Source organism: Malaclemys terrapin, chromosome 2 (genome assembly GCF_027887155.1).
Source record: "Malaclemys terrapin pileata isolate rMalTer1 chromosome 2, rMalTer1.hap1, whole genome shotgun sequence".
In the NCBI taxonomy this organism is placed as follows: domain Eukaryota; kingdom Metazoa; phylum Chordata; order Testudines; family Emydidae; genus Malaclemys; species Malaclemys terrapin.
Genome location: NC_071506.1, coordinates 5,178,347 through 5,191,603, shown reverse-complemented (window position 1 = coordinate 5,191,603; position 13,257 = coordinate 5,178,347). Strand labels below are relative to the sequence as shown.

Genomic DNA, 13,257 nt, shown 5'->3' with positions numbered 1-13,257 from the left:
GTAGCGTTGCCTAGCACTTGCTTGTTTGAAAGAGAAACTGCTCTAAAAAGCCAGGGACTTCAGGACATAACAGGCCAACAGAGAAGCGTCACGAGAGGAACAGGTTTTGCTCCTACCTCGGTCCGAGGTGAACTGGATTTCTTGACTGAGGGCGCTTGGGTGCAGCAGCACCGCTGGAGTGCTTTAATAAAGATGCTCTAAACCAGGGGTGGCCAACCTGTGGCTCTTGAGACATTAATATGCGGTTCCTCATATAGGCACCAACTCTGGGGCTGGAGCTACAGGCACCAACTTTCCAATGGGCCAGGGGGGTGCTCACTGCTCAACCCCTGGCTCTGCCACAGCCCCTCCCCCCACTCCACCCCTTCCTGCCCCCTCCCCTGAGCCTGCCGTGCCCTCGCTCCTCTCCACCCAGAGCCTCCTGCACACCATGAAGCAGCTGAGCGGCAGGTAGGGGGAGGCGCTGGGCGGGGCTGCTGGTGGGTGGGAGGCACAAGGAGCTGGGGGGGGAGTTGATGGGGGGCTGCTGATGTATTACTGTGGCTCTTTGGCAATGCACATTGGTACATTCTGGCTCCTTCTCAAGCTCAGGTTGGCCACCCCTGCTCTAAACCAACAGGAGAGAGCTCTCCCATTGGAGTAAATAATGGGCCTCCATGAGAGGCGAAAGATTGATACGATTTGAAGAGAAACCAGAGCTGGCAGGAGAAGCTCTCTTGCTGACATAGCACGCCCTACACCCACACTGAGGTTGACATAACTACTTCGCTTAAGGGTGTGGATTCACACCCCTGAGCAACATAGTTGTAGGGAAGTAATTCTGTAGTGCAGACCCTGCCCTTAGACAAATGCACCACAAATTGCAGTGACAGTGGGGTGGAGGTGGTGTAAACTCCCACTAGGACAGGGCTGAGGTGAGGGTTCAGCTCAGGCTGCTGCAGGGAAGGGCAGTGCAGTGCCTCAGAGACAAGGGATTTACATGCATTTTGCATTGCTACTAGTGCCTTCCCCCAAACAGCAATGGACCAGATGTTGGAGGGGTGGGAACGGAGAGGGTTGCAGTGGCCCAGATGTGAGACAAGGCTAGAGGGGTGTGTGTGCCCCAGATCTGGCTGGGGGAGAGGGGGTGCAGTGGCCCAGATGTGAGACAAGGCTAGAGGGGTGTGTGTGCCCCAGATCTGGCTGGGGGAGAGGGGGTGCAGTGGCCCAGATGTGAGACAAGGCTAGAAGGGTGTGTGTGCCCCAGATCTGGCTGGGGGAGAGGGGGTGCAATGGCCCAGATGTGAGACAAGGCTAGAGGGGTGTGTGTGCCCCAGATCTGGCTGGGGGAGAGGGGGTGCAATGGCCCAGATGTGAGAAGGCTAGAGGGGTGTGTGTGCCCCAGATCTGGCTGGGGGAGAGGGGGTGCAGTTGACCAGATGTGGCAGGGGCGGGAGAAAAGAGGGGTGCGGTGGCCCAGCTGTGAGACAGGGCGGGGGGGGGGGAGTTCAGAGGCCGCGTGCAGTCCTCCCTGCGCGCGTCTCCAGACAAGGCCGTGCCCGGGCGGCCCCGCCCCCGTGACGTCCTCGGCGTTCTAATTCCCACCGTCGCCAGGGGCGACAGGGTCTCCTCCCCCCGGGCACTGTTTAGGCAGCGAACGGGGCGGGGACGCCACTGGCCCCACCCCCCGTCCTCGCTGCTATTGGACACAGGCGCTTTCACTCGAACGCGGCCCGCCACTCTATTGGCCGGAGCGGACCCTGCCTCCCGCCCCTCCCTGGGGCTGGCGGTTAGCCGCCGTTGTGGGAGCCGGAGAGCCGCGGCTGCCGTCCTGGCTGAGGGGAGCGCGGCCGCCCCCAGAGCCGCCCGGGTCCCGGCGGAGCAGCCGCCCCCGACACCATGGTTCCCGCGGAGGGAGACGGCGGCGGCTTCCTCCTGCTGCGGCCCCCGGAGAGCGGCAGCGTCCGGAAGGTGAGCGAGGGGCGCGGGGCAGGGACCCGCGGGGCAGCCCCCGAGGCGGCTACCGGGCCCCGTGCCGGGGGGTAGCGCCCTCCTCCCCCCGTCCCCGGTGCCAGCCGCCCGCGTGCCAGGGCAGTGGGTGGGGGAGCGCCCCTCTCTCTTCCCCCCCCCCCCCGGTGCCAGCCTCCCCCGTGCCAGGGCAGTGGGGGGGTAGCGCCCTTCTCCCCCCTCCCCGGTGCCAGCCTCCCCCGTGCCAGGGCAGTGGGGGGGGGCCTTCTCTCCTCCCCCCCCCGGTGCCAGCCTCCCCCGTGCCAGGGCAGTGGGGGGGGGCCTTCTCTCCTCCCCCCCCCGGTGCCAGCCTCCCCCGTGCCAGGGCAGTGGGGGGGGGCCTTCTCTCCTCCCCCCCCGGTGCCAGCCTCCCCCGTGCCAGGGCAGTGGGGGGGGGCGCCCTTCTCTCCTCCCCCCCCCTCCCGGTGCCAGCCGCCCCCGTGCCAGGGCAGTGGGGGGGCGCCCTTCTCTTCTTCCCCCTCCCGGTGCCAGACTACCCTGTGCCAGGGTAGTGGGCGGGGGGAGCGCTCTTGTCCCACGATGGGGTGCCCCGGGTGCCTGAACACCTCCCTGGTGCCAGGCCGATGCAGGGGGTGGGGGCTAGCCAGTGCATGTTGGTACTGGGTGACGGCTGCTGGTACGTTTCAGCTTGTCTTTCTTTCCCGCAGGAAAGTGACTATTCCCATCCCACTAAAGTATTGTGTGTGTGTGTGTTCTACCTCTCACTGTTAACTGTTACTACAATGTAAGCAGCATGGCATTGCATAGTGTTCTTGCTTATGTAGCTAAGGTTTTGTAGTAGGTGGGCATATGTGGTAGTCCCCATGCTGGCAGTTTTACCGTATGTGTTTACTACTTGAGCTGTTTAGTGTATATGAATTGATCTGCTAGATCTGACTGCTAATTAAATTAGTGATGCAACCAACATTAATAATAGGAGGGAGGGAAAACTTCAAGGGGTGTTCTTAGAACTTTAAAATGTTAGCATTGCTTATATGAGGGTTTTTAATGTAGATAGTGTGCTGGCAAATTGCTACTGTACTACTCTTGCATTCAAAGTATTTTACAAACACTAGTTGTAAAACCACCCTAAGGTGGGTAAATAATGGCTTTTGAAACTGTGTGAAGTGTGCCAATTTCTGTGTGTTCTGAAAGTTTGTTTGCTAATTTGATGTAAATTGTCATTGTAATCTGATGTATATCAACAGCTCTTCCTCAAACAAATTTCCCATTTAGTTCAGTAGCTGTTTTGCCTTAGTAAGGGCTGTAGGTTTGAATCCATAGCCTCGTCTAGATAAAGATCAATAAAGAATCTTCAGTCAAATTCTAATTTTTAACCTTTCTGATTTAATTTAAAGGGACACAGTCAACTTAAGTCACATTTGTCTCAGAATTTTCCTGTGGTATTTATAACTGCAGGTGCTAGTCTAGGGTGACCAGATGTCCCAGTTTTATAGGGACAGTCCCGATTTTTGGGTCTTTTTCTTATATAGGCTCCTATTACCCTCCCACCCCCGTCCCGATTTTTCACATTTGCTGTGTGGTCACCTTAGGTGCTACCTATAACAAAAGATTAGTAAGGGGTGTGTGTGTGTGTGTGTGTGTTTAGCCTACTTTGTTATAGTTTGTTTCACGGTTTCTCTTCTGCAAGGGAGTCCATTTACTGTGTGCGTGGGGTCCTCTGACAGCAACAGGCAGGAGAGAAACATGTGAAGTAAGAAAACATGGTTGTAAAACCACAGAAACTGACCTGAGAACTCAAGAACAACTGTAGCACCTGTAATGACTTGACACTTTATAAAAAAAAAAAAAAAAAAAAAAACCCTACAAGTTGGCGGTGTCTCTTTAAAGAAGAATCAGTAACTGTAATGCATTCATTGCTCAGAAAGAGAACTGTGTTGATGTGGTTGCTATGGCTTTACTGTTTTGTGGAGAATCACAGATACTACAAAAAGAACAGGAGTACTTGTGGCACCTTAGAGACTAACAAATTTATTTGAGCATTATTAGTCTCTAAGGTGCCATAAGTACTCCTGTTCTTTTTGCGGATACAGACTGACACGGCTGCTACTCTGAATCCTGACAGATACTACAGTAACAGTTATCTTCTGTACAGGCTAATGTTCTGTCACTGAGGCGCTGATACGTCTGTTCCCTACTTGTGCACAGAACTGGTCTACTGCCCTAACTTTTGTGACATGCAAACTGCTCGATGCCTGCACCATCATGTCTCATTTTAGTGATTTCCCTCACTCACTCTCCTCCCCCCATGATTAGAGTAACTTTTTACAGGTTGGAGCATTTGGACTTGATTTTATTTATTTATTTATTTATTTATCCTTTATCTTTTGTTCAGTGTATCAGTCAACATTGAGAATCTTTTTAGAGAGTTTTAACAAATAAACAGACTCATTAAAAAATTGTCATGCAGCTATTATAATAGCCTTTTTTTAATGGTGTATTGTTATAAAGCATATCTTGTAATGCAGCCTCCCTCAGAAAAATGGAACTCGCTTATAGTGTGGTGCTGTGTGAGTTTGAGGCAGTATTGCTATATTAAACACCTAATAGAGCTTGCTGCAGGACAGTAACTTTTCCTATGTAAAAGGACAAAATATCAATCTGGATGATCTGCCTGTTAGATCTGCTGTGCTACCACAACATGCATTGCTTCTCAAATGTTGGTAGCTCCTTAAGTGGATTTTCTTGGGCTAAAAATATTAGATTTTTTTAATCTATTCTTATGCTTCATTTCAACCACCGCTACCAGTTTTCTTTGAAATGTGACTAGACAATGAAATTTTTATAATCTTTAAACTTTGGTCCTAAAGTATCTAACAGTTTTTCTCTTAGAAATAACTGGTAATATTAAGGGCCTGACACTTCAAACATTTGCTCACTGGAAGTAATGCTTATTCTAGTGAGTCCCATTGACTTCAGTGGATTTCTTGCCATAGGCCCTAATTCAAAAGCATCCCTGTCCAGGACGGTATTTTAAGCAGTACTGGAAGGCCCACCTGCCCAGATGCTATGGTGATGAACACAGTATAAGAGCCTATGTACAGTAATGCATATATTCTGTATGTTTTTTTATACTGCATTCATCACCATGTGTGTTTGCATTATAAGAACCTAAACTAGGCCTTGGACTGTGTCCTGAACTCTACATTGGATCCACATGAATGGATCCAGAGGCAGGATTGGGGTCCTAGACTTAAAATGTTTCATTTAATTATAGCAATGTCTTTCTTTTGTGCTGCAGCAGGTAGCCAAGCTAGCATTTCTAATTATAACCCTCTGTAGGTCTGTAGAAAATGGATTTTTTTTCCAAAAAAGCCCCACTATACTGAAATTTGGCCCATAGAGTTATAGCATATGAGTAATGTAGATATTTGCATTTTTTAAAAATAAATATCTCAAAACTGTTGTAAGCTAGACAAGTAAACATAAAACAGTGAGACTGCCAAATTCACCCCTGGCAAAAATAGGCACAACCCCAATGGCACATATCTTTAGCTATTGTATCTCCAAATGGTTTTATAGAGAGTCTGAAATACTGTAACTTGTCAGTGATGGACTCTAATTGCTTTTGGTATTTTGGGAGTGAAATAAAACTAAGGCGGATAAAAACCTGACACAGCTTTAGCTTTTTAGAGTATGTACCTAGTGTTGTCTCTGTGGTTGCTATTCATGGGCTTAATTTGTTTTAGCTTTTACTATCTCTGATTTACCATATAGTGGCTAAATCCTGCCATCTTAATTCAGCAGTACTCTCTCATCAGAATCACTGAGAACTCTTCCTGAGCAAAAACTACAGAATTGGGTTTTCAGAAAGTTTGAAATGCAGAACAAAACACTCTCATACACTCTTTCTCCTGTACAAAATGTGCATTGTTTCCCTATTGTAGCAAATTTGCAGATTTAAGTGTGCAATATTTGTAAGTTCAATTACCCTGTGGTGGTAACTTACTGTGTGTGAGGTGCTAAATTGGCAGCCTTGTAGATTCAAGTCTTTGTGGTTAGCATAAAACAAAACCTGCAGTAGTATAAATTGTCCACATGCTGCCCCACCAAGGCTCCTCAACCTTTCCTAGATGTATGGCCTCTGAGAATAGGATCATTGTCTTTTATCTCTGCTGTGACTGCCAGTAAGATTTTTTTTTTTTTTTTTTTTTTTGGGTGTGTGTGCGCGAGATGTGAACACCAGAAAATGAGCTAGTTAGTACAAGTTCACCTCAGTTCATACATTGTAAGGCACCAAACAATCATCAGTCACAGTTGCCCCAGGCGGCATTCAAACCTAAACTTAGAAGTTAAATACTTAATGGTCCCTTATTATTGATGCACTGCATTACTATAATGCCTAAGAACCATAGTCATGGACCAGGACCCTGTTGTGGTAGGTGCTGTACAGACACAAAACAAAAAGACAGTCCGTGCCCTAAAGCGTTTACTGTCTGCGGCTATGTCTACACTACCACTTGTGTTCGTATAACTAATGTCGCTCAGGAGTGTGAACATGGAATTTCTGTGGCGTTTTAGGGACAGTTCACTATGTCAATGTGGGCAGCCACAAACCATGGCACACGTTGTTGATGACTGCAAAATGTCTCAACTTCCTGGAGATCTTTGTGCCTTGAACATTGTTGATAAGAACGACTGGATTGCATACACCAAATAAATAAATAAATAGATGCAAACTTGCAACTTATGACCTCAAGTAAGGAACAGGTCTCAGGAATAGCTAATTCTGTTTTCATGCTGCTAAATACCTAATTGGTAGAGGGGAAGGAGTTGAGAGAACTGCTCCAGAAAATGATCAAATGTTCAAAAGCATCAGCCGCTCCCTGATATGTGAAGATGCCCATCTGGATGTATTAAAGGTTACTTCTGAAGTGTAAAAGTTTTAAACCTTTACTGGAGTGTGTGTCTGGCTTCCCCCTCAACATCTACATGCATCTTCACACTTCTCAACATGCAACCTGTTCTCCATTATACATCATTTCCTGGGCTTGTCTACACTGACACTTTACAGCGTTGCAACTTTCTCACTCGGGGGTGTGGGGAAAACACCCCCCTAAGCGCTACAAGTTTCAGCACTGCAAAGTGACAGTGCACCAGCGCTGGGAGCTATTTCCCTCGTGGAGGTGAGGTTTTTTAATATAGTGCTGGGAGAGCTGGCTCTCCCAGTGCTCTGCCACGACTACACAAGCCACATTAAAGTGCTGCTTCGGCAGCACTTTAACGTTGCTAGTGAAGACGTGCCCTTAGTATGACTTAATCCTGGAGTTAAACTGACATTAATCACAGGCAGAGGGTCACATGAATAGAATTTTCATTGCTATAGTCCTCCACCTGTAACTTCTTTGTGAGTTGTACTAACATTGGCTCCCTTATACTTTAACTGTTAGGTGGGAGTTTAGACTCCTTCAGGCCTACTAATTAGCATCACCTCTGAAAGTTGTGCTCCAGCTGGAGCCATGGTTAGTCAGCACCAGTCTCCTAGGTGTGGTATCAGAAAGCACACCTATCAATGTTGTCTAAGAAGCATCCATAAGCATTAAGGTGCAAAGTATGGTGTTTGATAACTATGTCAAAACAAAGCATTGATAAGGGCTTGTCTGCATGAGGAAAGTTACCAGCATACTTTGGTTTCAAACAATTAGATTTTTATCAGTAAATGTTGATTTCATGCGCCCCCACCCCCTTGCCCAAATGGACAGAAAAATATATCCATCAATAATAATAGAAACTTACAGATAGGCAAAGTAAGAAAAATGCTGCTTGGGAACTTATTAGTTTGATTTAAGGGTATTTATTTTGTATATTTTGATGTGATGACAATTTGTGCTTTGATGGTTACAAAGCTTTAACTTTTTGAATCTCAACATCTGCTGTCATTAAGTTGTCTGATTCCCCCCCCCCATTAGTTCCCAAACTGTGAACATTTAAATTGATAAAAATAAAAAATGGTTAAAAGTAAACATTGATATTATCCATCAAAATTATTTTTAAAAAATCTGATTTTTGCCAAGCTTACTTGTTAGTATATCTCCCTATGTAGATGCTCCTGTAACAGAATAAGTGTCCACGTGAGGATTTATAAAAGTATAATTACAGCAGTATAATTATACTTGTAAATTTCCCCATGTACACACATCTTAAGTCAGCAGGAATTACCAGATGACATGTAAGGGGCCTCGTCTATCTTTTGTCCCCTCCACTTTGCATGAGACCATCCTCTCACTCTTTCACAACACTGAAACAGCTCTAGCACATTTCTGCAGAACACTTTGTTTTCCTTTTGTGTTGGACACTGAATGTAATGTTTGGCAGGCTTTTTGGGCCTAGAACGGACTTGCTAGAATAATACTGGCTCTAATCCTGGTTTGTCAGAGGCAATAAACTTCAGTGCTGGACACGACTTGTGTAACTTAATGACCCATACCTTATTCATTCCCATAGCTTTCTTAACATGCTGTACTCTATGTACATACAATCTGTGCTGCGTTCTGACTGTTTTGTGCATGCAACAAAGATTATGGACACCTGTTAACAGAGGAGATGCTGTATGTTTGTTTACTTGGTTTAACGTCCACTGCAAAGGATGGCTAAGAAATCTTGAGTTAAACCTTGAATTTCACTCAGAATGTGACTTGTGCAACTGTAGCAACTGCACACGGAAATGCCTTTAATATCCAGTAAAGGCCTGAGAGGTTACTACTAACTTCATTTAATTACAGTTGCTCATTATGTTTCGAGATTGGGCTTAAGGTTATGCAGGAAATAATCAAGCAAGGAAATTCCTACTTAAGTTTAAAAGCCATCCCATGTGCCCTCTCTTGACTGGCTTTGGAAGAAATGTCCTCACTGAAAACTGTAGTGTAGTTTTTGTTTTTCTTTATACTACATTTTTAAATCTCCAGGGACTCTGGTCAGCAGAAACAGGCAACTGTTCTTTGTTCATTTGAGTGCAGACTACCTGAGGAGATGCACTCTATGGGAGAGATTTTTTTCCAAAAGTACCTGACTGAGTTAGGTGCCTAACTCCCATTTAGCTTTCAATGGGAGTTACGTACCTACCCTCACTTAGGTGAGATTTTTCAAAAGCACCTATGCTCTCAATCTTCTGTTCATTCTTGTGATGGTCTCTCACTTTAAATGGGAAGAACCTTCATTTTACATTATCTGCTTGTTTTCTCATAGGTAAAAATGTCTTGAGGTAAAATGCTGGCTGAATTTCCTTCTTTCCTTCAGTTTAAAGTTCGTTGCATTTTAAAATGGCAAGAGCAGCTAGAGACTAGAATCTAGATCGTAGTTACTACCTACTGTAGCTGTTGCATACTGCTCATTCTAAAAACTGTTCAGTAATGATACTGTGTGATAGCACTTCTAATCTTCAAAAGGCTTTACTAAGTATCTCACAGGGCGGTGGGAGGGTTACTCAGTTTTACAGTGGGTGGAGGAAAAGGAGGCAGAGAGATCAAATGAATTTCCTAAAAGCAGTAAGTCTGAAGATCCTGACTTGCATTCCTATGCTTAAGCCACCCCTCCCATAACCCTGTGCTACATGATCCAGTTTAATACCCGTCTTTCCAGTACAATTTTACTGCATTTTCTGACTGGCTGAGGAGCGAGGGTGGGAATTGAAAACTATCTCATGAAAGTTGATTGTTTAAATGGTGAGATGTAATATTCAACTAAAAAGGCAGTAAACATGAGCACTTGTTCTAATGCTTGCTTTTATAAACTCGTGACTGTGAGCAGCACAGTGCATCTGTCTTATCGGAAACTACATAGTATTGTGGGTAAATCCAAAGAGGGCAACTTCCCAGGCTGCTGTATAGTGAAAATATTAAGTTTAATGCTGCCTTGCCTCATCTCACGTCTGTGGTTAGGATGTTCCTGGAGGTATACAGGAAGGCCAGAGTTTCCCAAAGTGACTGAGGTTTTTGGGTGTTTAATTGGAGACACCTTAAAGGGGTTGGATATTAAGAGTGGGCGTGCTTGGCATGTTTTGAGAATCTGACTCCTTTAAGATGTCCCAAATTGGGCACTGAAAAATAGATAAACCCAAATCACTAGTCATTGTTGAAAAATTTGGCCTGAGGGATTATCAAAATCTAGTGTCATCTCTTCTTTGCTTGTTACCCCTGTGGAATTATCAACTTTCACTTTTTCTGATAGTTTTGCCAAAGCTGTGATATCCTAAAAGATAAAGTTATGTAGATAAAGATCTTGATTTGGGTGGGGAAACATTATTAAAGTCATTACTGTATTTTAGCTTAGCTTTTACTGGTTAAAAGGAGAATTTCCTGTACATCTCTCAAATCAATAAAACGATTTTAAGTGTTGCCATTGTCCATGTGGAGTCCTGCCTCTGCTACAGTGTGTGATCATGTTAAAATATGGCTGGGGAGGAAATCCTCTCAAAGAAAACATCTGTTGCTTCTCAGAGCTCTGTCTCCTTTGCCATGTGTATATATGTCAGCATCCCCACCTGTGTTCTGTTTGCCTCACCTCTATCCCTTCGAAGAGGTACATAAGGATTTGGTTAATTAAAGTTCTTGTAGTTAGGGATGGGATTTTTCATGAATGTAGCAGTATGATATCCATTTTAAGGGATCCCTAAGAGTCTTAGATTCCTTCTGAACCAATTTTTTTTAGACCTTTTAGTCTCCTTGAATCTGCTGTGATGATTCTTAACAGGTTCTCTTGGAAATTGTCATTGAGACTTACTTGTCTGTTTTTAGTGACTCTGTTTTCCTCCACTTGACTAGCACCTAGATAGATGCTCCTTTGTGGTCCCCCAGCCTGCTCCACCTTAGCTTGGAATAACTGGCACAATCACAGAATAGGTCTCTGTGGCTGCAAGATTCCTCATTCTTGCTAAGAATGGCAAGATTCAATCTCTTATATTAAATTCACTTTGGTGAAGAAGCAGAGTGTTTGCAAAATGGGTGTGGACCTTTTGAGAGTTCAGTATTTGCTCCTTAAAACAATCGTCCTCGGGGTTATTCATTTGTTTTTAGCATCTTACACCTGAGGTTTGTGGGTCAGCTAGTTTTTAGTCCCAGTGACTCATTTAATTCCTCCAGAAAGTTCATGATCTCCCTCTCTGCCTTTCTCCAATCTTTGTAATGCATGCATAGATTAATTTTTGTGTCACATCTGAGCACTAATCAGAGTATTAGAAGCTGAGGAACAGAGGTCATGCCATCTGCTATGTTAGTCTGCAGGCTGAATGCTGCTCAACAGTAATCACAAACGTCCATCCTTGCTTATACCGGTACCAGTAACTCACTCAAGTCAGTCTCTTTTTGTATGATTTCAAAATATCCAGAACAGTTAGTCCCCAGTAGATTATAAATTACCTGGAATCTTTTTACAAGCTACGTTTCCCTCCCCCACATCAGTTATTAATCAAAACAAATATGATCTCATTCTTTTTCCACTCCTAAATAAGTTGCACTTATTTCCTGTCCATCTTTCTTTTTTTTTTTTTTTAACTAGGGTAGGTTTCCAAATCCACATTATCTCTTTTTTGCAATCAAGAACTAGGTTTTTATTGGCCCCTACATAATAATATCATGAACCAAAGCTGAGGCCTGTAGTTTCTCCTTTAGAGACTTTCTTGCAGCTGTGTTGGCCACATAGCAGTCTTAGGCTGCATTTATAAGACCACTACCTCCTCTCAGCATGAAGCACATTATCACCTATTCTAAAATCAGTATATTCCCCAAGCAGTACCTCCTTTTAAGCAAGGAGGAGAGACAAGACTTCACGAAGTCCACTGGGGACTTCTACATGCAAATTTAACTTTATCATCTAAGCACATTCCCAGGTACCGTGATGGGTGCTGTAGAAAATGTGTCCATCTCTACAGATAGGCATGGAACCTCACAGACTAACACAGATTCCCTACCCACCAGAGCCTGCTACCTAGGTGAGGGCAAGGAGGTGATGCCCTGTCCCTATCCCCACCCTGTGGTGACCAGGAGAAGACAAGTGAAATAAGCTGATGCCACATGAGATGCTAATGTAAGCTACTCTCAGTGGCTAAAAAATAAATAAAAGTGGTGCCTTTGTTTTGGGTTTTGACCTAATCAGAGCTATAGTGAGTCTTGAGAAGGCCTGAAAGGAAGAGGAGGAGTTAGTCTTTTATTCTAAAGCCATGGCTCTGTGGCGGCTGGAAATAAGGCCATTCTGTTGCTCTGAAAGAACTTCACAAGAGAGATTCTGAGTGAATTCCCCCCACTCCCAGTGCTGGGGGCCAGCACTTGCCCTAGGCAGAACTGAAGTAGGACCTGTGCTGGCTGCACTGGGGTGAAATTCACCCTATATGTGTAAACTGGCATGGGTGGTTTTGTTGGTGCAAATTATCTGACATTAACATAAGAATAGCAGACTTCCAGGTCTCCATCTTAACACAACTCCCCTGCCTTGGACCCCTCCAAAAAAGGCTCTTTATTTAGGTCCATGGCCCTCCTAGAGAGCACATTTCACCATTTGTTTTCTATTGTGTGAGGAGCAATTCAATCTTTCAGTGTGGGTAGAGCTTTTATGTCACTGTGGAATCTGAGACCCTCCTCCTGACAGTGTTTCTGTTGGGAGTACCCGCTAATATTTCTTTCCCTCCCCTTGTGAAACTTCAAGATAATGTATATTTACTATTCCCCAAAGTGATGATTAAACTCATAACAATTCCCTGCCTATAAAGAAACTGACTCAAAGAAATTTTTGGGTGCGGGGAGTGGAGGAGAGAATAAAAGTGATAAATGGGTTACATTTAAAAGTAATGCCCTGATTTTCAGAGTTGCTGAGCAAGCTCAAATCCTTCTGAATTCAGCAGGAGCTCATCACCCATGGAAAATCAGGATGCTAGTGTCCAGGCTGCAGTTACAGATTTACTGTGATCTGAGGCTCCCAGGACTGGCATCCTAAATCTTTCATGCTATGGCCATCTGATAAAGTCCTGTAAAGGAGACAACATATATTCTCTCCTGAGATCCCATATTGTTAAAACTACCTGGATATCCACCTAGTAATCCAGGCAATCTAAGCAACAATGGTACCAGACCACACTAACACACTTTCAAAAGGCTCCGTTGTTTCTCAGAGCGCTTGAATCACTGAATAACCTCAGTAGGTGGCTTACTGCGGTGATTGTCAGTGTTACTATTTATTGTCCTTTGCTGAAAGGAATGAGGCATTTGAAATATAGTGCTAGTGCTGATATCAAGGGAACGGAGGTGAGCAAGTGGTGTCATT

At 44.9% G+C, this 13,257-nt stretch overlaps 1 protein-coding gene across 3 annotated transcripts in view; it reads left to right on the top strand.

Moving 5' to 3' along the window:
* Positions 1–1,779: 1,779 nt before the first annotated feature.
* Positions 1,780–13,257, top strand: part of RHPN1 (rhophilin Rho GTPase binding protein 1) — a 58,286-nt gene continuing 46,808 nt past the window's right edge. For all 3 annotated transcript variants that reach the window (XM_054018833.1, XM_054018834.1, XM_054018832.1), the window contains exon 1: positions 1,780–1,950. In XM_054018833.1, coding sequence (XP_053874808.1) covers positions 1,879–1,950 — 72 coding nt within the window. In that variant the 5' untranslated portion in view covers positions 1,780–1,878. The remainder of the gene's footprint in view (positions 1,951–13,257) is intronic.